General features: G+C 39.7%; 2 protein-coding genes across 4 annotated transcripts in view; both read left to right on the top strand.

Annotated features, from left to right (window-relative positions):
* The first annotated feature begins 2,055 nt into the window (after positions 1-2,055).
* Positions 2,056-3,472, top strand: bard. The gene has a single exon (XM_017081019.4). It carries the CDS (start codon positions 2,115-2,117, stop codon positions 3,459-3,461), a length of 1,347 nt encoding a protein of 448 aa, XP_016936508.3. The 5' UTR covers positions 2,056-2,114; the 3' UTR covers positions 3,462-3,472.
* Positions 3,473-11,938: 8,466 nt separating this feature from the next.
* sr (zinc finger domain-containg protein striped) overlaps positions 11,939-19,998 on the top strand; it is a 48,692-nt gene continuing 40,632 nt past the window's right edge. The window contains exons 1-3 of one of the 3 annotated variants that reach the window (XM_065865840.2): positions 11,939-12,617; positions 16,861-17,772; positions 17,847-17,981. In XM_065865840.2, the coding sequence (XP_065721912.2) occupies positions 17,145-17,772; positions 17,847-17,981 (763 nt within the window). In that variant the 5' untranslated portion in view covers positions 11,939-12,617; positions 16,861-17,144. The remainder of the gene's footprint in view (positions 12,618-16,860; positions 17,773-17,846; positions 17,982-19,998) is intronic. The other 2 variants (XM_036817615.3, XM_065865839.2) reach the window with 2 other exon arrangements.

Genomic DNA, 19,998 nt, shown 5'->3' with positions numbered 1-19,998 from the left:
CTTCCACAGCAGCAGCAGCAACAACAACAGCCTCGTTTTTAATTAAACAATGTAAGCAGATGGCAAAAAAAAAATAAAAATAAAAAAGGCAGCCTACCAGCAAAGCCAAGTTCAAGTTGGCCTGTGTGAGTTATGAGTTGCGCAATCACGACTTCTTGTCTCTGCCCAAAAACGCAGTCTTCCTCTTTTCGCGGCGGCTGATTAAGTTTTAGAACAAATGAATTAAAAAACGTGCACTTACCTTTTTTCCTGCCGGCTACCGATCGTGTTGGCTTGTCGGTTCGGAGGTGTGAAGTAATTTGGCCAAAAGGGCCTTACCTGATTTACCAGTGGCAGCTGCTGTTCTGCGCCTGATCCTTTTGTGTTTGCCCGGTTTTTATGGCTATAGGAATTTCAGGCAGCTGCTTGGAAAGTTCTTTTACCTGTAAATAAAGAGACAGAGAGAGTCAACATTTTAAGCTCCAACGATCTCTGTGTAAAGATAAAATAATGTAATTCATTTAAATGAACAAATCAGGCAGAGATCGAGATCGAGGCTAAAAAGAACTGTCCACTTGGGAGCCAGAGCCATACAAAGTCAAAAAGCCAAAAGACTCCACGGTAGATTGTTGTGATGTGATTACGTCAAAATTATTAAAACAGTCTTGAGTCCCTCCCCAAATACATACACTTCTCATACACATACTCCGTATGTCATGTTTCACAATTCGTCTGCTGCCTTGATCGACACTGATCTCAGATAAGACAGTCAAATAACAAACCAAAAAAATATTATAGCCGAAAACCGAACTCAGGAGACAAGTGCATTTGCATCAGAGATATACCCCGATCCCCAACTCGTTTTTTTCAAGTCTCGTGTGAAGCAACGTTTTCCCAAATAAAAGACGCTGAGAATTTATGAATATGAGACTTTGAGGAGTACCAAACAACTTGTTGAAAAATATGAACAAATGAAAATATTTTCACCAACCAGGCCAAAACATAAATGTGCATTATATAGACATTAAGTTGCCTCCCCGGTCAAAATTGTCAGCATTGTCTGGTCCCGAGTTTTATGCTTTGACAGGCCATAGGCACACACAAGGCTGACAACAATGCCATTAGTCCCTGACAAAAGGCATCGCCACGACAATTGACATCAACGGGGTATCCAAAAATTATCAATGAGAAGCGGAGGGAAACTGTACAAGTTTGGCCAAGAAACGGTGTGAACCTTCTGGGACACTCACAGAAATTTCTTTAGAATTTAGTTGAGAAGCTTAAAAAACCTATTTAAATATTGATTAAGTATGTCTTACAATCCTTTTTAAAAGTCACAGTGGAGGAAAGTGTTTTCTACCCTAAAATATTTTATATAAATGTATTATCCATTAGTACCTTATCCAAATACCTTTTATAAATAACTTGGTAGCAATTGTTATATGTTACAGTGTACTCCCCATCGTTCTGCTTCCAATTGTGATTCCTCTAATCGCTCGCTAAGCTGCCAGACAAAAACACACTGCTTTGATTATTAGATCGTTGAAGCTCACAGAATCCCGAAGAATCCATGGGACTGTTCTTTTCTACGATTGCTGTGCGAGAGTTGTGTTAGCATTTCCTAGAAGCCGAGGCGAGCCAAATGCTCACCACGTTTTGTCCAACGCATCCGGCCAAGATTCCCGACTGGAGGTAGGGAGGTGGATTGGGGAACACGTCTGGGCTCGTGTAATATGCAAACTAGCGACTCGCTCTGCGATAACTGTACAGATAGGGGTTTTCCTGCAACACACGCTTACAAATTGCAGTCGGTATACAAGGGGCGATTTATGAGGACCGGCGAATCACGGCACGATCCTCCAGATCAGGTAGTACTAACCACAGGTAACTACTAAAGAAAGCTGGTGCAGCTGTTGAAAAGGATTAGCCTACGGCGAAAACGGTTGCCTAACTATCGGTGGAATAGAGATAAGGATAAGGATATGTAATCCTCCCCCACCTACCTGCCTCACTCCTTAATAAACTACCTATATTTGCATAAAAACCTATGTTTTTCACACCAACAGCACATTCAACCGACGGCAGCCTTCAAGGAAGCATCACATCTTTAACAGCGAAAGGTTATACACATTATTATGACTCAAATGCACAATACCGTGTTCTACAAGGAGGCTTTGGATCAAAAACAACAAAATAGTTGTCAATCGATGGAGGATCTGGAACCGAACTATATCGACAACCTGCACATCATATTTTTTGAGCAGATCTTTGAGGAGATCGAAAACCTTAGTGATCAGGTTAGGATGGCCAGGGCCTATCCACAGTTCATGCCCCAGATCCTCAAGTTCTGGCAAAGAAGACTACATCTTGTAGTGGGACCGAATACCCCATTCCTGGGACTCCTGGACATCGAGGATTATGTCTTCTTTATGGAACATATGGCCGATAGCTTCACCGATCTGCATGTCCACGATGGCGTTGGCCCCTTTTCGGAATTCTACGATTATATCACACATCTGTGCGACATCAACATCACAAGGTTTCCCAAGGTGGACACTTGCATATTGGCGGGAAATCCCAATACAGTGGTCGATGAGGACATCAGGGATCTCACAGTAATGTTGCCAAATCTCAAGCGTCTGATGACCTGCATGAACCTATCTGGTTTGTATATGCGTGGATTTAGGAAGCTGGAGGAGCTGATCTTCAACTCATTGTACCACTCGGTGCCTCTGGATAGCCGTTGGATGCAGGAGATCTGCCTGAATATGACCCAATTGAGGGTCTTGGACATTACCGATCAATTTGACAGTTGCGTTAGGTTATCAGAGATTAAATTACCCAATCTGGAAGTGCTGAAAATCAATCTAAGCACTGTGGAGGGAATGTTATCAGAGGTTCTACAGCTGCCCAAATTGCAGAAACTATCCGTGAGATTCGACGACTCGCGGCAACTGAATGCGGATCAGGAGACCATCTTCCAGCAGATTGTGGTGGCCAAGAGCGATAGGATCACCCGGATTGCCCTGAACAACGAGGTGGTGCAATTGCCAGCCCGTTGGCAACACAGTCTGCTCCTGGAACTGCCCAAGCTGAAGAAGGTAATCTGCGAGAACTGGTGCCACAATGACTTCTTCCTGGATCGCCAGCACATGCCTTGCCAACAAATGGAGGTGATTAGCTTCAGTGGCTGGGAGATTGTGAGGGAGAATCAGCTCATGGAAATGGTCACCGAGTGTGTGAATCTCGAGCACTTGGCTTTAAATGGTTACCATAGCAACTGGGAGAAGCTCAATAAGCTGGTGAATATTCGCAATCAGGAGAGAAACCCAAGACCCCTCCAGGTTTTCAGTGACATGATGTGGGGCAACTTCACACCCGAGGAATATTATCACTGGCAGTGCAACAAGTATGTTCAAGTCACCTGCGACAGCAGTGAATACGAATACCAGGAGGATGGCTTCGAGTTCGATTTTGAGTAAAGAACTGGTGAAAAATGCGAAATTGTATATATAAAACATTTTTTAATATTTTTTGTATTGTAAATAAACAGACGCACCGAATCCAACGCAAATTTTCATTCTCAAACACTCCCCGTTTGCAGGCAATTTTCCAAGAGGCCTCCTCTACACCAAACATTTATTTATTTCGCATTGCAGCGCTTTAGGGTCTGGCAAATGGAAAAATCAACACACTTTATGGCCAGCCAAAAGATTTAACTGTGCTCTGGGCCCCGAGTCTTCGACTTCTTGGTCTCTCCTCACATATGGCATGACCTCCACTCACTTGGCCAGTTAATTTTGCGAGGCATAAATTATTTGATTTGATTGAGTCGGAAAATGAGTTTGCAAAGTGCCCAAAGCTCTTTGCCGACGACTGCCCAGCTCAGGTCCCCCGATCACCAAACTTCCTAACTATTGGCAAACTGGCAGAAAATGTGGTGAAGTTTGACTATGGCTTATGATTTGGCTTTGGTTTTGGCTATCTGACTTCAGGGCTGGCACATTAAAAGTGCTTTTAAGTATTTTACATTCTACGTACAAAAAAAGAATGCTCTAAGATTGCTTCATAATAAAAGCATAAATATTTCTTGCAAAATTCCTAATTTAGATATTACAGAACTAGAATATTGAGGATATATAAATTCGCTTCTCCCAATTCTTTTTATTTTCACCATTTCGTGATCTTTATTTTCTCATTCCAAAAATTCTATATAAGCCCATCCAATATCCTATCTAATTCCTATTTTAAGACTTTTCATCCCTCGATTTTCTAGCCCATGCGTACTTGCATGCGAAGGAAATTAAGCAATTTTGAAAAATGTTCAGCCATGTGCATGATTTACATAACTTTTCTCCCCGAAAAAAATATGGCTTGGGTGGAAAAAAGAGCGTATTTTGGCTTTCATTTTCCAGCATTACGTGAGCCGATCGCTTCGGTCGGCCTAAATTATTGGCCGCACTGGCAAGTCAACACAAAGTCAGGTCTGGACTAATTTGTGGCCCCCATCGCTTCATCGAGAGATTAAAATGCAAACGAGGGCAGTCAGTTGGCTCTGGGCGACTCGGCGACGACAGTTTGAAGTGGACAAAAATTTAGAAATAATGGACTATTAATTTATGGCCAACGGAGAACAGAGATCGACCAACTGACCAACTGACCGTTGCAGTTGCCATTTCCAAGAGCTTACGGACCTTTTATTTTTCTTTTGGCTATCGATGAATGTTAGCCGCATATTTATGGGTTTTTCATTAATTGACTAATTGCAGGGGCCGCCTCACACGGGGGCATCTTGCACCACTTAAGGCTCGAAACTAATGCGACCCAATTAAAAGGCGGCTCCGCACTCCAAGAAACTCCAGCATTTTGCCTAATTTCTCTATCAATTTTATTTAACATGACACTGGGCCACGCAATTCGTCATGGTATCCGACGACCTCTACAACCTGTGCCAAGTGTATCGAATTTCTAGGTGAAATTGGAACACGACTCGTAGGATTTCTCGACTTTTAGACCTAATTCGTTCGGAGCCATAACTATGTGGATTTGCGGAGTTACGTGGAGAACAGGCGTTGTTAATGAAATCGAATCGAATCAAATTAAACGAAATGCAGCGGACTGGCATCAAATGATTTTACCATAATTAAATTAAACATAAAAAGTTCCAAAACGCCGGAGACCCTTAAGTGGTGTACTGTGTCGGATAAGTCCGATCGCTCAGACCATAAATACGGCGATAAGACGATGCGGCCTGCGTTTGATATTGTCTTTGGTTTGGTAAAATGCAGTGGCTGTTGTTTCCACGGTTATAGAGAAACTAGAGCTTGTAATGATCGGTGATCAATTATGGGATCTATTTTATAAAAAGGTTGAACTCTGATAAATTTAACAAATATTATCTTAGTTTCTATTTAGAACAATTAAAAAACAATCAAGATCAATTAAGATCATTATTAATTTAGATTTCATTTGGGCATTAGGCGTTGACATTTTTCTTAGGAAACTTATTATTTCCTGCCACAGAATACCCAATCGATTGGTATTCTTCCACGAAGTTTCAACCATGAACTGGCTTTCCAGGTGGTCTGCCCCGTTGATTTGCATCACCACCAAGCCAAGAAAAAATACGAACAGAAACGAAAATAACACAAAACATTAACACGAGTGTCAACAAATCTTAACGAGCTAACAAAATGTTTGGATCCGGTGCCAGTGTTTCCCCCTTTGGCGCATAACTAGCTAAACGTTGACAAATCGTTCGGTAACTCTATACTTTTGTAATGCAAAAAGAGAAAAGTAAGACCCTATTTTGGGTCTACGCACAATACAAAGACCTCGGACACAGGCGAACAACGCCAACGAACTACAAGATAAATGCTTACAATTTTATTGCCAAACCGAAAACTTGACATCTTGTCGCTGGTTCGTTGAATGCTTGTTCGAACCTGTCATTTGTTTTCAGCCAAAATGGTCACAAAAAAAAAAAGAAACCAAAAAAAGTATGTATAGTAAAATTGCATCCCGTGTTGCAGTTGAATTGACATCTCATTGATTAATGCCAGGCGGACCGGACCCAGACGGTCATTGCGGCAATTGCCGCGGTTCGATTAATTTGTCACTTGGCAAAAACTTAATTACCCCGAAGATTGTCATAGCTGGCTCAGTTGGAGGCCACTTTGATGGCTGGTGTCTTTCGAAAATCGCGTGACGTATCATAAATTCCAAATGATTTAATAATGTGAGCGACTCAGCCCCAAGCCAACGACTCTCCCATGAAAGCGGTATTTGCACGAAACAAAAATATGCCACATTAGAATATCATAAAAAAATATTTTGCGTTATCAGTTCAAAACAGTGTGATAAAGGAATTTTTACCAGGAATTTTAGTTATTAAAGTTGCATATTCTATGCTGATAAAATTATTACATACATAAAGAGTATTTTTGATATTTCAAAAAATATATTCCCCCCTTAGAAATCTTGGAATCTAAATATTAAATACATAAAAATATACTTAATTTTAAATCTCATCTATTTAAATTTTCCAGAGTGTAACGGGGCAGATGAACGGTGGATCGATCGACAAATGATCGCCTGCTTTATGATGTGCTATCAATGGCCTATCAATGGCGGCGATTTTTGTTCTGTACGCTTATTTGTAGAGCCATCAAAATGCTAATTGAAAACGCTTTTCCTTACCGCTTTTCCCTGGCAGGCCGCCTTTCATCTGCTGCCGTCGCTGCACCAGAAAATCAAACACGCGGCTGATAATGCTCCAACTCGAAGTAATTTAGTAGCCGCGGCGGCTCGGCATCAAAGCTATCGCCAACTGTAAACTGTCAAATTTAATAACTGCATCTAACAATGCTTAAGAAGCAGCAAAGTGCCTAAATTGAATATCTTCAGGCGACTTAACGATCCGATGCACTCACAGGCAGCTCAGATTTGCATTTAAATTGTCTAGCTACCGCCGATGAGTTTTTGTGACAAAAGGCTTTTACTCTTCCACTCAATTAATTAAAAGCATTGGACCGGGTTATTAAAAACAAATTTCCAGCATTAAACAGGCTTATCGCTGGACGTCGCTAATGAAGACATCAACGGAGGCGCTGCGAAACAAAAGACTGAGGTGACGAACTTGACGAAATCTTCGGGAGGCTCGAATCAGATCAGTTTCGTTGGTTGGCCGCCGTTTCTAATCTGGCAAAGGAAATTAAATATATTTTAAAGCCGCTGGATTGAAAAGAAAGCCGTTCTTATTAGTTCTTATTCGGTATAAAACTAGAGTAAGTATTATAAAAATAAAGTTAATAATGAATATATATTTATGAATTATTTGAACTATCAAGACTGAAGCTTTTATTATAATATGATCAGTTCTAAGGACAGCTGTAGTCCCAGCTCTTAAACGAAATTCCCTGGCTAACAATTTTCCGATTTCAATTCCAACAAAGTTCTTCATCTCCGCAGACTTCGGCAGCAAAAACGGCGAAGAGTGCAACATTTTATAGCTCGAGGGCACGTGCATGCAATTTTCATTCATACATTATTCATTCATAATGCGCTTGGGCTTTTCACGAGGCTGAAGGCAAAGTCATTGGCTCAAAGGGGGAAAATGCAGAGGGACAAGCACTCACATATGGACGTCTGTCTGGGTCTCTCTATTTACCATTTACCTTTTTGCCTGTCTCCGAAACAGACAAAAAATAATTGCCAATTTCAAGTCAATTGCCTATTTACCCTGGTTATGGCTAATAGAGAAATCGTAGGGGCAATCATCCATGCAAAGATATGGGATATCCGCGGAGAACTATGGTATAAATGCCGGGGGAATATCCATTTGCATAGAACGAACAATTGAAGTAATGGTGAAATTTTCGTAATTGGACCCAAACTGGCAATTACTTTTACACCACAGACCCAAAAGCCAGGCTCAAGACTTGTTGACAAGCGCATTTCGAGGTGGTAACTCAATTTATTTATTTAAATTTTCGCATTTTGCTGTATTTTTTCGGTTTACAGGAAGTGAGCTAAGCAAGTTGACGCCAGTCCAAGAGACTGAGATCCGTGTTGGTTATGATTTATGTGACATAGTTCACTAGCGATGCAGGAAAGATTTAAAGGGCGTTGCACTAATTGAAATTGCAAATTTTGGTTGCTCTGAAAAATTGATAGAAATTTTATACAGCTCTTGACTGTGTCAGCTTGGAGATTTATGAAGCTAAGGCACGGCAGTGTCACATTTATTAATTGAAGAATTATAAGCTGTTAATCCCAGATGCCTGGGTTATGATTACTATAAGAGATGTTCGGCCGCCGGGTTAGAAGTGGTAACCCTAGACACTCAACCTGTGTGGCAAGCCCAATAAAACAATATAAATTTGAGAAAATGCCCAATAAATATGACCACCAATGAATAGAAACATATTTCTAATAAATTTGCATAAAATGAATGGAACGCGTTATCGTAAATCACCATGAATGCAAGCAAATCCGACCGAAATAAAAGTGTCACCTTATATATCCACTTATTAGATGCATACGTATCTGGACCCAAAAGATGTTGACGATATTGATGATGATGAAAACAAATGCCGCAGAGCCACACACAGAGACCGCAGTCCAATTGAAATGTTTTTCGAAAATTTACGACTTGGAAAAGGAAATTTTCTAGGCTATTAAATTATCGGGGGACCACCAGCATGATTTGGTAAATGGATACCACAAATGCGGATCAGGTTTTTAATAATAAGTTGGTTTTTAACTAAATAAATTATTATTATTAGCTTCTCAATTTTTTAAAAGAAACTTACTACTAAATATTTAAATAATTATAAGATCTTTAAATATCTATCCTTAGAATGCCATACAAATTATGGTTAAAAAGCCTTTACAAATATAGAAATGGGAAAGAAATAACAACCGTAGGCGTGTTTGACTAATTTTAAACGCAATTCAATTAAAACTAAACACTTTGTTAACAGCGCCTGGTCAAAGCCAACTAAATACAACTGAGAGATGCATTCAAAGCAGTTGTCCAGGGTAACCATCAGGTAAGCAACAGCCGCAACTACGACTGCGAATGCTAATGAATGGAACGCGTTTTGTAAATTGTCTGCCAAACGAACGAATGAATGAATAAGTGACTGAATGAGTGACTGACAGCCAAATGGCAGAGGAGTTGCCTTTTAATGAGCAGCCCCTTCTTAACCATCTCCAATCCAGTCGACAACAGAAGCCCCAGACGACGATGTCGTTGTCTGCATAGCCCTAAGGTATTCCTTCAATTTGCGGGGTCTGCAGAACTTAAGAGTCTGTCATCAATTCATTAAATGGTGTTAAAAACGGAAGCCAGCGTCAGTTGCTGTGAGGGACTTAACGTGGTCAATCAAGCGCCAATGATGATGTTGTTGATTGGACTTAAGAAGTTATTAAAAAGATAATTAACAAATGAAAAATGATTAAGACAGCTAAAGCTTAAACTTCAGTTGTGCAAGTCTGTTTACAAGTCTCTCCAAGTTACAGATTTTTTTTTAAATTTGGTATATTTATATGTCCTTAAAAATTTATAAACAGTACCATATTTTCTTATTTAACCACATAAATTGTTGTAAACCTTCTAAACTTACACAATGCGAGATATATATGTAGTAATATTGGTTCCAAAAATATTTACAAACAACAACGCATAGTAATATAACATTTTTTCATAATCTTCTTATTCCATTTTTGTATTTTGGCAATATTTGGGTCACCATTGTTCTACATATAATGCCATTTCTCAAATTTATTTCCCCTGACAAAGTATAAGCTTTATAAGGTGCTAGCTAATTGTGCTGCCTTTTGTTATTGCTGTTGTTTGTGTCACATTCTGAATGAGCAATTACAGTTAATAAGAGTACAAATGTCAAATGGCCATGTGGGCGATTCGGCTAAGTATAATTAATTTGACTTGGGGGCTTAGGTTTCGCTCAGTGTAAGACACTTGAACTAATTGACAAGTTTCCATATATAAACATTTTGTGAATGAATGAAGTCGGCTTTTGAATGTGGAATGGGGTAAAATATGAATATGATTAGAAGTCAAAGTATTAAAATGTGCTTGTGTGTGTGTGTGCAGAGCTGCTTAGTGGGCGTTTTCAACTGGATGCTCCGTCTCTTTCTCGGCGCGTTTCGCTGTCTCTTTTCGAGTTTTCATTCACAATCTAATGCCGAGCTTGATCCACACCCACATCATTTAAAGTGGAGCAGTGCAAAGAGGGGCTGTCCCCGTCTCTTTCGCTCCCGTTAGCTCCATCTCTTTCGCATACCCTTTCTCCACCTGCACACCCTTTCTAGCCTTCTGTCTCTTTCTGCTTGCACAGCTGCAGTGTTTTGCAATTCAATTTGCAGTCAGCCGAAAGAGCGAGAGGTAAAGATACGAATTTATCAATGAAACCACCTACGCGACCCCTCTGTATTTCTATCTGTATGTGTGTATCTGTGTGGGTGTGCATTTGTGTGGGTGCCCTGTAATGCCAAGAGCTTTCCCTAAGGGGAGCCAAGCTTTTTTTCGGCAGGTAAGCTTTCGTTGGTGTTATTTTTAGCTGCCCAGCGTTCCAGCAAAAGCTTTCAGGATTGATAAATAAATTTTGATTGCAACCGATTCTATGGAAAACCCTCGCAAATCACTGCATCTGCAGAAATGCGTGATGAAATTATGTTTGCACAAGTGCAACGAATGACGCAAATGCCAAAAATATCCTGCAGAAAGGGTTCTTGCACGAAATGGCCGCGAGGTGCTCCAATCTTCAGAGAGGGTTGAGATCAGCAGTCTTGGCTAAGTGTGTGGGCTTTTTGACTGAGGAAAAGCCCACACAACCACTCACACAACTAGAACTTGGCACGCTCTGATACACAAAAAAAAATAAAAACTATTTGGGGAATAGCTTAATGTAGAATACTATACCAGTACTAAAATTTTACTTTACATTAATTCCTTGGATATATATAGAAAACCACTTAAAGAACATCTTTAAAATTAAGTATACATGAAAGGGAAAACTAACAGAATTGAACAAGGAACTGTATATTGTTTTTTTTGTAATTTTAATAAGTGTTTTTAAGAGATTCCTCACTGTTCTACTAGAACTGAAACGTCTAAGTCGATAAGTTGTCGTCAACTAAATGAACTTAACTTGATTTCAGCCAAAACGCTATTAGACAGGCAAACCTTCTAAGGAAACTAAAATTATTAGGAAAAGCTTACAGCATTGCTGCATTTTCCAAACATGTAGTTTCTTAAGAATTTAAAATGACGCAAATCTCTAGGGGTCTATTAAAAGGCAATAAAACTGGTAAGAATAAATTGCATTGAATGACTGTGATTTTTATTACTAGATATTGACAGTATTCTTAACTATTATTTAATGTTTAGAAAAGGTGTTTGTTTTGGCTAATTACTGAATCTGGCCCGATGATTTACAGCCTAAGGACTATAGTTCCTAGACATCTTTTGAGTGTAGGAAAACGGCTTAAGAGCAATCCAAAGGTGTTAGAGCCTTATAATGGTCGATAGAAGCTCAGCGAGAGAGAAAAGCACTTTGTGAGGCGTTGCGGGGGTTGCGAGTGTGGCTTGTGGTGTTTGCTGTTTGTTGTTCGGTGTTGGTTGTTCGTTGTTTGTTGTTGTCTTGCCCCACCGGCAATCCGCCGCTCATGTGTGCAACAAGGACGGCTATCTTAGCCCGTTCGCATGTACAGTTGTGCCCACACACGGCAGTAACAACAACAACAACACTACTAAGACGAGGCATCTCGACTGGGCGACAGATCTCTAAGTAAGGCGATGATCGGCCCACGACTGCCGCACTAACACTCTGCAATTCCAAAGATACATTCACAGATACAGATACATCATACGGATACAGTGAAACCGAGGCAAGACAGTCAAGGCAGCGCAGCAAAGCGAAGCAAACCGTATTTTTTTACACCGCTAACAGTCGGACGACGAATCGAATCGCAAAAAACGGATCGCAACCGGAAGGAAATTATCGTCTAATAAGTTGGCACAGTAAATCCGAAAGGGAGAAGGAATATACAGCACCGATTTACGCGCCCTGTGCATGAGATCGTTAAGCGAATTAAGCCGAAAGATAGCCCATAGCCAAGCCAATATCTTGGCCAGCCCATCAAATTGCGTGTTTCAAATCAAAATTGCATAATCTGCGAAGAAGCCGGGAACGAGTTTCGCAAAAGCCAAAAAGATCGCGATTACACCGCCAGTGGATATATCTTTCGCGTAATCGCAGTAGCTCGGTCGCTTCCTTTGACTTGGCCACGTTCTATAGCCGGATCTTATCGCTCCTTGGCCATCTGAAGTTGCAGTTGCAGTTGGCAGTGCTGGTTGCAAGTCGCGCGTGCGTTCGCCTTTTGGCCCGCCTCGTAATTAATTACAAACGCAGTCGCGATCCCCCCTCTTCCCCGTTTCCCTTTTTCGACCGGCAAACTCCTGAGGAAAAGCAGATCCAACGATCCAACGATCCTGCCTATTTACGCGCCCAAATCTTGATTCTTTGGACTAGCTTTCTGACTAGCTTGCGTGCTCTGTTGTCGCCGGCTTGGTTCTGAATCGACGACATCTGATTGCCTTTTTATAGCTGGTAAGTAGCTGGGCTTCCACCATCGACATCTAAACAAGTATATTAATGGTCACGGATGGGCGGGGATTTCTCGGTTTGAAGAAGCTCGTTGGTTATGGCCTCTAATGGCCTTTAATTGGGGCGAAAATAAAGCTTTCTCATATATGAATGGCGGGGAAATTGGACCCCGCTCAAATTTATAACTGCAATATTGTTTTTATTTCTTTTATATCAATAAATTCCTGGTATATTTGTAAAGCTTAATAATTTTATTGGTATGGGAGTATAGACCATATAATGTCTTAACAACGAATTAATAATTTCTTGTAGTATGTATTCGGTATTTTCAGGTTTATAATTTTACAAACAGGTGAAATGCAAAAATGAGATCACTTTGCAGGAAAAATATTCTTCAAACTTTAAAAACTTTAGAGCAGGTATTGCCATAAACCATTGGCAGATAGACTCCATTTGGAATTCAGAACAAACCGCGTTTTTTTAACGGAACCATCGAATCTTCCAGAATTTATTTCAAGTTCATTGAATAACATACGCATTAAAATAAAAATGATATACTTCTTTCTTCGTTTGCTTATTAATTTATCCAACAAAGCCGAAAAGTTGTTTTCTTTTAACCAATATACATATGTAACCAATAAGAGAAAATATATATCTTTAAAATAAAAACAAAGAAGTTCCTTATAAAACTTCTTAACCAATATATTATAATAGAGGCCTTAAACATCTCGTTTGTAAGAGCCTTTTGACTTGTAGGATATTCTTATTCAGTTACTTTTGAATGATAGATAGTAAAGACTTTGACATGCGAGGCCCACACGAAGTTACTTCCCACTCCTGGAGAGCGACACGTGCCTGAAACAAATCAATTAGTCCTGTCACATTAAAAGGTTAAAAGTCGCGCACACATGTTCCTGCGAATGGGCGGAAATAAATGTGTGGGGGCCCGTTTGCTTAAGGTCAACCGGCAATAGGCACCCGCAAATTTCCTGCAACAAGTTAAAACTGCCTGGCTAATTAAACGCTGCGACTTAACGGTTCCAGCTAAAGCTCCCTGCAAAATTGAACGGTTAAAATGGAGTCGCAGCTGACATTTGAAATGAACCCGAAATGTTTCAGCAAAGGGAAGCAGGACTCCTCAAATACCAAAGTTCAACCGGATGGCAGGGAGCTTCCATAGTTCCTGTTCTCTATTCCATTAACAGAACTCGGGACGTCTCATGAATGAATTTCGAGTTGAGCCCCAACGTCACGGGAGCTTTTTTCATTGATAAGCTCAATCTGTTTTCCACTCATTCATATAATATCCGAATATGACCGGGAACTTTTCGTCCGCCATTGGCCAACAACAGGCAGCAAGGAGCAACAGGAGCAACAGCTACAGGAGCAACAGCTACGGGAGCAACAGCTACAGGACAACCCACACACGTGGCAGGCATTTGGCAAAAGGGCAAAGCACCAGCATCCTGTATCTACGCTCCCTATGCTCTTATCAAGTGGAAAGTTCGAGTGGCTTCTAGCTTTCCCCGCACAGTGGGGCAAATCAGAAGAGCCACTTAATTGAAAAATGAAATTAACCTTTTAAGTATTTAAAATTTATAAGTGTCTTGGTTTTCTTAAAACGCTTCTGCAATTTTTTGGTTTGCAAATTTTCCGTCTAAAATAAAATTGATTTAATGACAATTGTATCTATAAATTCAAAAACTCATATAGAAAATGTTTTTAAATCAAGAAAATTTACAAAGTAATTTTTTTTAATTTTTAAATATGACCATAAGCATTAATTTTCTGTTGAAACCCATTGCCAACTTGTGTTACAACATATTCTTTAATTTATTTGTACTCAGTTTTAATATTTAATTAATGTAATTTTTAAGCAAAAATTGCAGATTTGTTGTTTCATTTACTGTGGTGCTTTGCTTGATTTTGGTAGGATTATAAAAATATTCGAATTTCCCTCTGTTCCCACAACCCACTGTGCAGCTTCTGCTGCACTTCATCATCGTCTCCCAGTCAATGGTATCTGACAATGTGGGCGTTTAATCGCATCTATTAGCATCCTAGTCGAGCATTTTCTTACACGCCCACGCCAGAAATGATTTCCACTAGGAAATTGAAGTACAAGTGTAGAATTTTTGCGAAATAAAGGCAGGCAATCAACAGGTCCAGCTTGGATAACCTTAATGGGCTAAGCCCACTGGCCTCCTGTTTTTCCACCTGCCAGTCTCTGCTGTCCTTTCATTATGATTATTAATATTATTGCTCTTTTGTCTTACCTAGAGCAAATAGAGTGGGTAGGACCCTACATTTTCGTTGTTGCTTTTTTGATTGATGCTCGCAACCTCTAACCTTTAAATGTCATAGCAGGGACGAAACTTCCACTGTGCAACTCTAATTGCCATTTTGCGGCGAAACGGGGGCGTTTTAGCATTTTGCATGTTGTCTGTTTTTTTTTGGCTTTTCAAAGTTTTTGGTGTTTTGGCCCTTCGAGTGTTTGGATTTCAAGGAATTCCACAACATTTTGGCCAAATGTCAGTAAGTAAGTGATAGGTTGCTAACGGAGGTTTTCTTTTCGGTAAGGAATTGAACTTCAATAAGTTAAAGGGCCACCTAATAAGTTCACTTGCTTTAGATTGATTTCCAAGAATGAAAAAGATTTGGGTCCTCCTCGATACTTTTTTAATTTGATGATAGGTTGTCATAACATATTTTAGTTTAATGGATATTTAAAATTTAATAGATCAATAAACACTGGATAATTTTTTACTTAAATAAAAATTTAATTTATATATATTACATAATATTTTTAATTCTAAAAAATTTAAGAAGTTTCTTTTATGAGACTTTATAAAATTTAAGAACTTTCTTTTATGAGACTTTAAATAAATATTTAATTAATTTTAATACCATATTCAATTAATTAACTTAGTTTGACTCTACTTAGAGACAACTAGGCGTATGAATAATTACCATAAATTACTCATACGCCCTGTGATGACGCCAATGGTCATGAAAGTGAAAGCCTAAAATCGAATGGCTTATCTGCGCTGATAAGCGAATTACGTTTGCGAAATACACACATGCAATAATGCAGAACTATTACGTAGATTTTGGCAAGTTCAGTGGCACATTTTCCGCTCTTTTCCTCCGCGATTGCTTGGGCATTTTCATTTTCCCCCACAAAACATCTCATGGGTGCTCAGTGCTTCTCACACTCGCTCCCAACCACTCGCCACCCACAATTGTTGACATTTGCTCCTCTCGGAATCGGAAATGCGGGTTTTCACTCTCACCCACGCACACACTGATGGGCCGGGAAAATTGGGCGAGAAAACGAGAGAGAGAAATGTGTGTGGGCCAGGAGCGAGAGTTCAGGCAGCAGATGCTTCAGTACAAATAAGAATCAAAGTTACACGCAGACACAGACACAGCAGCGTTCGGGCGGCAAATAGATGATGGCCAAAAGCTAAACACACATTTTCAGGCATTTTCCGATGCTTCCGACGCCGACGCAGCCGATTTGCCGCCGTTTTCATGATTTTTTTCACCGATGGCCCGAGTTTCCCATTTTCATTTTCAATTTTCACCGCTCGCGCCAGTAGCGTTTCGACGGCTCAACGGCTCGTCTCGCAAACTTTTGGCAAAATAAATCGAACACAAAAAAACAAATCGCCGAAATAACTACATCGCGCGCGTCAGGCCAAAACAAATTAATCAAAATCATTTTCGAATTCAAAAATAATTATTAAAATTAAGCAAAAACCCAAACAACAGCGTGAAAAATTACCGAGAGTTTTTCTTTGGCAAAAATATGAAGCCAACAAAAATAAAAGCATCGAATATAAAATAAATAAATTGCCGACGGCAAAGTGAAAATATATTGGGCATATTTTTGGTCAACATTTTTGAGATCTATATAAATGTGTATTTTTGAGGGTCAATTTTGACAAAATATATATATTATTGAATTCTTAATCTAAGTGTCATATTGTGATTATTAAAATCTGAGTGTTTATCTACTGTAGTGCATATTTACCCTAAACATTTTTATGAATGTTTTCCGGTGTTATACTTATACAAATATTTTTAAGATTAAAAGGGTGAAACAAGAATTTACAAATCAAAGAAATACATACAAAAAATACATTGAAAAAAGGTAAAATATAGTTTAATATTTAACATTAAAAAAAATAAATAAACCTTATTGTCCATAAAATTTTTTCAAATATTTCTTCTTATATTTCAGCTTTTGCGAAAACTTCAATCAAATAAAAACACAATCAAAGTAAATTGGCCAAGACTGATTTGATCTTTAAAGAAATATACAGTGAAAATCAATCAAGCTGACCGCAGCAAAAACGTGAACAAAGTACGACAAAATGTGTCAATTGAATTTAAATTAACCAACAAAGTGATTGCTCACCAAACAAATGGAGTCTCGGTTAATACGTTTGTGTTTCAATTTTTTGTTTTCAAAATATTTTGTTTTATTTTCGAATCGATCAACGTGCAAGGCGCTAAACCACAAAAATGTTGCTGACAATGCGGCGTCAAAATGAACTGATTGTAGGCAGCCAACAACAGCATCCATCGGCGAGTTCCACAACATCATCAGTTGCAGCAGTGGCAGGTGCCACAAACCCACCTGGTTTACCTGGACAAAATCTCAGCTTAGTGCCACCGGCAACGGCAAATTCCACGGCAGCCCCAGCACAGGATTCTCTGAATACACCCACAACACCTTTATTGGGTCTTAGTCGGAATCCCCTGCAATTTGCACCGCCACCTGCACCACCCATTGCGGTGCCAAGTGCCCCGGCTTCCGGACCCACTTTCGGCTATTATCAGACTGCAAGTGCTGCACCACCACCACTACCCACTGAGGCAACCACTTCGGGGCAACAGCCACCCTCCGTGGAATTGGATGAATACGTAGACATATTGCAGGTTCAACAATTGCTGTTGGATTCATCGGCAGCAGCAGCAGCGGCTGCAAATAATCCCCCGACAACTGAACAATCCATTCAACAACATCCACAGCAACAACAGCAAAATATTGTGGTGCCACCGCAGCAGCAACAACAGCAAATTCTTGCCAAGCCGCGACCGCGAATTAATCTGCAAAAGGCCACTGAATACGCTGCACAATTAGCTCAGGGTAAGGACTCGAAAGCACCAGCCACTTTATAACCCATCCACCATTATTACTCCAATATCATTTGACCCCTCCAGCCGAGTCCTCGTCGCCCGGCTCGCGTCGTGTCCTGCTCGATTACCCGAGTCCCTATTTGTACGGCAATCCCTATCACCACCATACGCCGCCGAGTGAGGACCTAGTTGCCCTCTGGTTCGGCAGCAATGGCACAGGTGAGTCGTCCCTCATATGGTCATTAAAACAGGGTTATTAAGTGCCAATGGTTCTACATAAATATTTAGCTAAATAAACAAATTTTTAAAAATGTAATCCTTAAGGATAGGATAGTTTTATCACATTTAACAAAATCAATATTCACATAGTACATGATATATCTCAATCTAAAAGTTATCTTAAAGATATCAAAACAGTTATAAGTAGATCAACTCGTATAATAACTTTATGTATATTTTATATGGGGCAAGAGTTTCTCTATTCTTCTATAACATCTCAGCCTCCTTTAAAAAATGTAAAAAAACGCTACTGACATAAAAAATTTTTATTTCAATATAATAATTACTGATATTTTTTAAAATTTTCCCATATTTTATATAAAAAATTTTAATAAATATTTCTAACGAGAACCTAGAATATTTCCTAAAAACAAATAAATGCAATTGAGTATATATTCACATTAAACTATCAAAAATTGCAATTAAGTTGTACACTCAAAAGAAAAAATGCACTCCATGTTTGGTGTCAATCAACTATTTAAGCTATTGCATTTAGCCGAAATATTTTTAATGGTTAAAAATCTACCATAGTGGCCCAACTCCCCCCAATACCAATCAATAACTCACTCTGGACGACGGCTCATTTTCCCAGGGTATCGTGACATTTCTGTTAGTCTGTCGCCAACATGGGAGTCAAATTGGCGATCGGCCGTCCCTCCCCTTCCTCATTTTCCCCTTCCCGCTCATTACATAACTCACGGTCTGCGCACTCCATGTTGCGAATATGTCCATGATGCAGTTACTCAAAAACTATCTCGCCGGCTATAAATTGCCAAAATTAATCTGTGAATGAGCTGACAGCCAAACTCCTGCGCCCCTCTCTCTAATGGCTCAATAAATAAAATAGAAATAAAATGAGATTTTCGCGCACTTTAATGCCGTTCGCTGGCAAATTTTTAGCTGGCGCCTTGGCGCCCGCCGTCTACTTGAGTTTCGACGACCGGCCGAAGTCAGCCGCTCTTTTGAAATGCTGCCAAAAGGCTGAAATTGAAATTTCAGCTGCAAATGATGCAGTGCGTCGTCCGGAGACGGTGGCGGAGGCGGAGACGGAGACCCGAAGACATTTCACTCCGGCTGCGCCCTTTCAACAGGTGGCATGCATGCACCTCTGTTTCTGGGCTGCCATCGCACGTCTCATCGATTACTCGCCTCGAATTGGACGTGAGTGCGGTTGGACTTTTGGTTTATTCTCTTGGTTTTGGCTTCTTTTATTTTTTGGCTTTAGGTTTTCTCCCTCGCCGGCTTGCCAAAATTAAGTCAGCGCGCCAAGACCACCCAAAGTGTGTCAATGTTGGCGCTGGGAAGCGCGCCACAGTGCGTACAAATTAAATTATATGTCTTGTGGCTCCGATCGAGGCCTAACGGTGCTATTTCCGCTTCGAATTCAATTAAATTTTTGGCTGCGAATTGGTTAAATGTCAACCATGAAGCGGAAGGGATTGCATGTGGGATATCTACGCAGATTTTTAGACAAGAGAATCATAATTTTTTTAATTTAAAAAGTTTTTTTTTTCGATTTTATACGATTTTTCTAACTCTTATAACTTGGGATATGTTGGCATACCTTTTTGTGCTTGTGGTTAAATTATCTTATATGCTACATTAAAATGTTTTTATTTAGCGAGGGTCAAAATTTTAACCCATTTTCATGTTCGAATTATCCGTATTTACAGGCTTTCAGAATGGGGACCCAAAACTGCACTTCTAACTTTCATAACTTGGGTAGTTGGGATCCAATTTAGAAGTGGCATACCTTTTTGAAATTGTGATTGAATTCTCTTATATTCTACATTAAAATGTTTCAATTTTGCGAAGGTCAAAATTTGAACCCATTTTCATGTTCGATTTTTCCGTATTTCCAGGGGTCTTTCAGAATGGGGACCCAAAACTGCACTTCTAACTTTCATAACTTGGGTATTTCGATTCCGATTTAGAATTGGCATACCTTTTTGAAATT

Source organism: Drosophila suzukii, chromosome 3 (genome assembly GCF_043229965.1).
Source record: "Drosophila suzukii chromosome 3, CBGP_Dsuzu_IsoJpt1.0, whole genome shotgun sequence".
In the NCBI taxonomy this organism is placed as follows: Eukaryota; Metazoa; Arthropoda; class Insecta; order Diptera; family Drosophilidae; genus Drosophila; species Drosophila suzukii.
This window is presented reverse-complemented; position numbering and strand designations above follow the sequence as displayed.

What these genes read in the sequence shown, in the direction of transcription:
- bard (XM_017081019.4), top strand. Translation starts at nt 2,115, where the DNA reads ATGACTCAAATGCACAATACCGTGTTCTACAAGGAGGCTTTGGATCAA.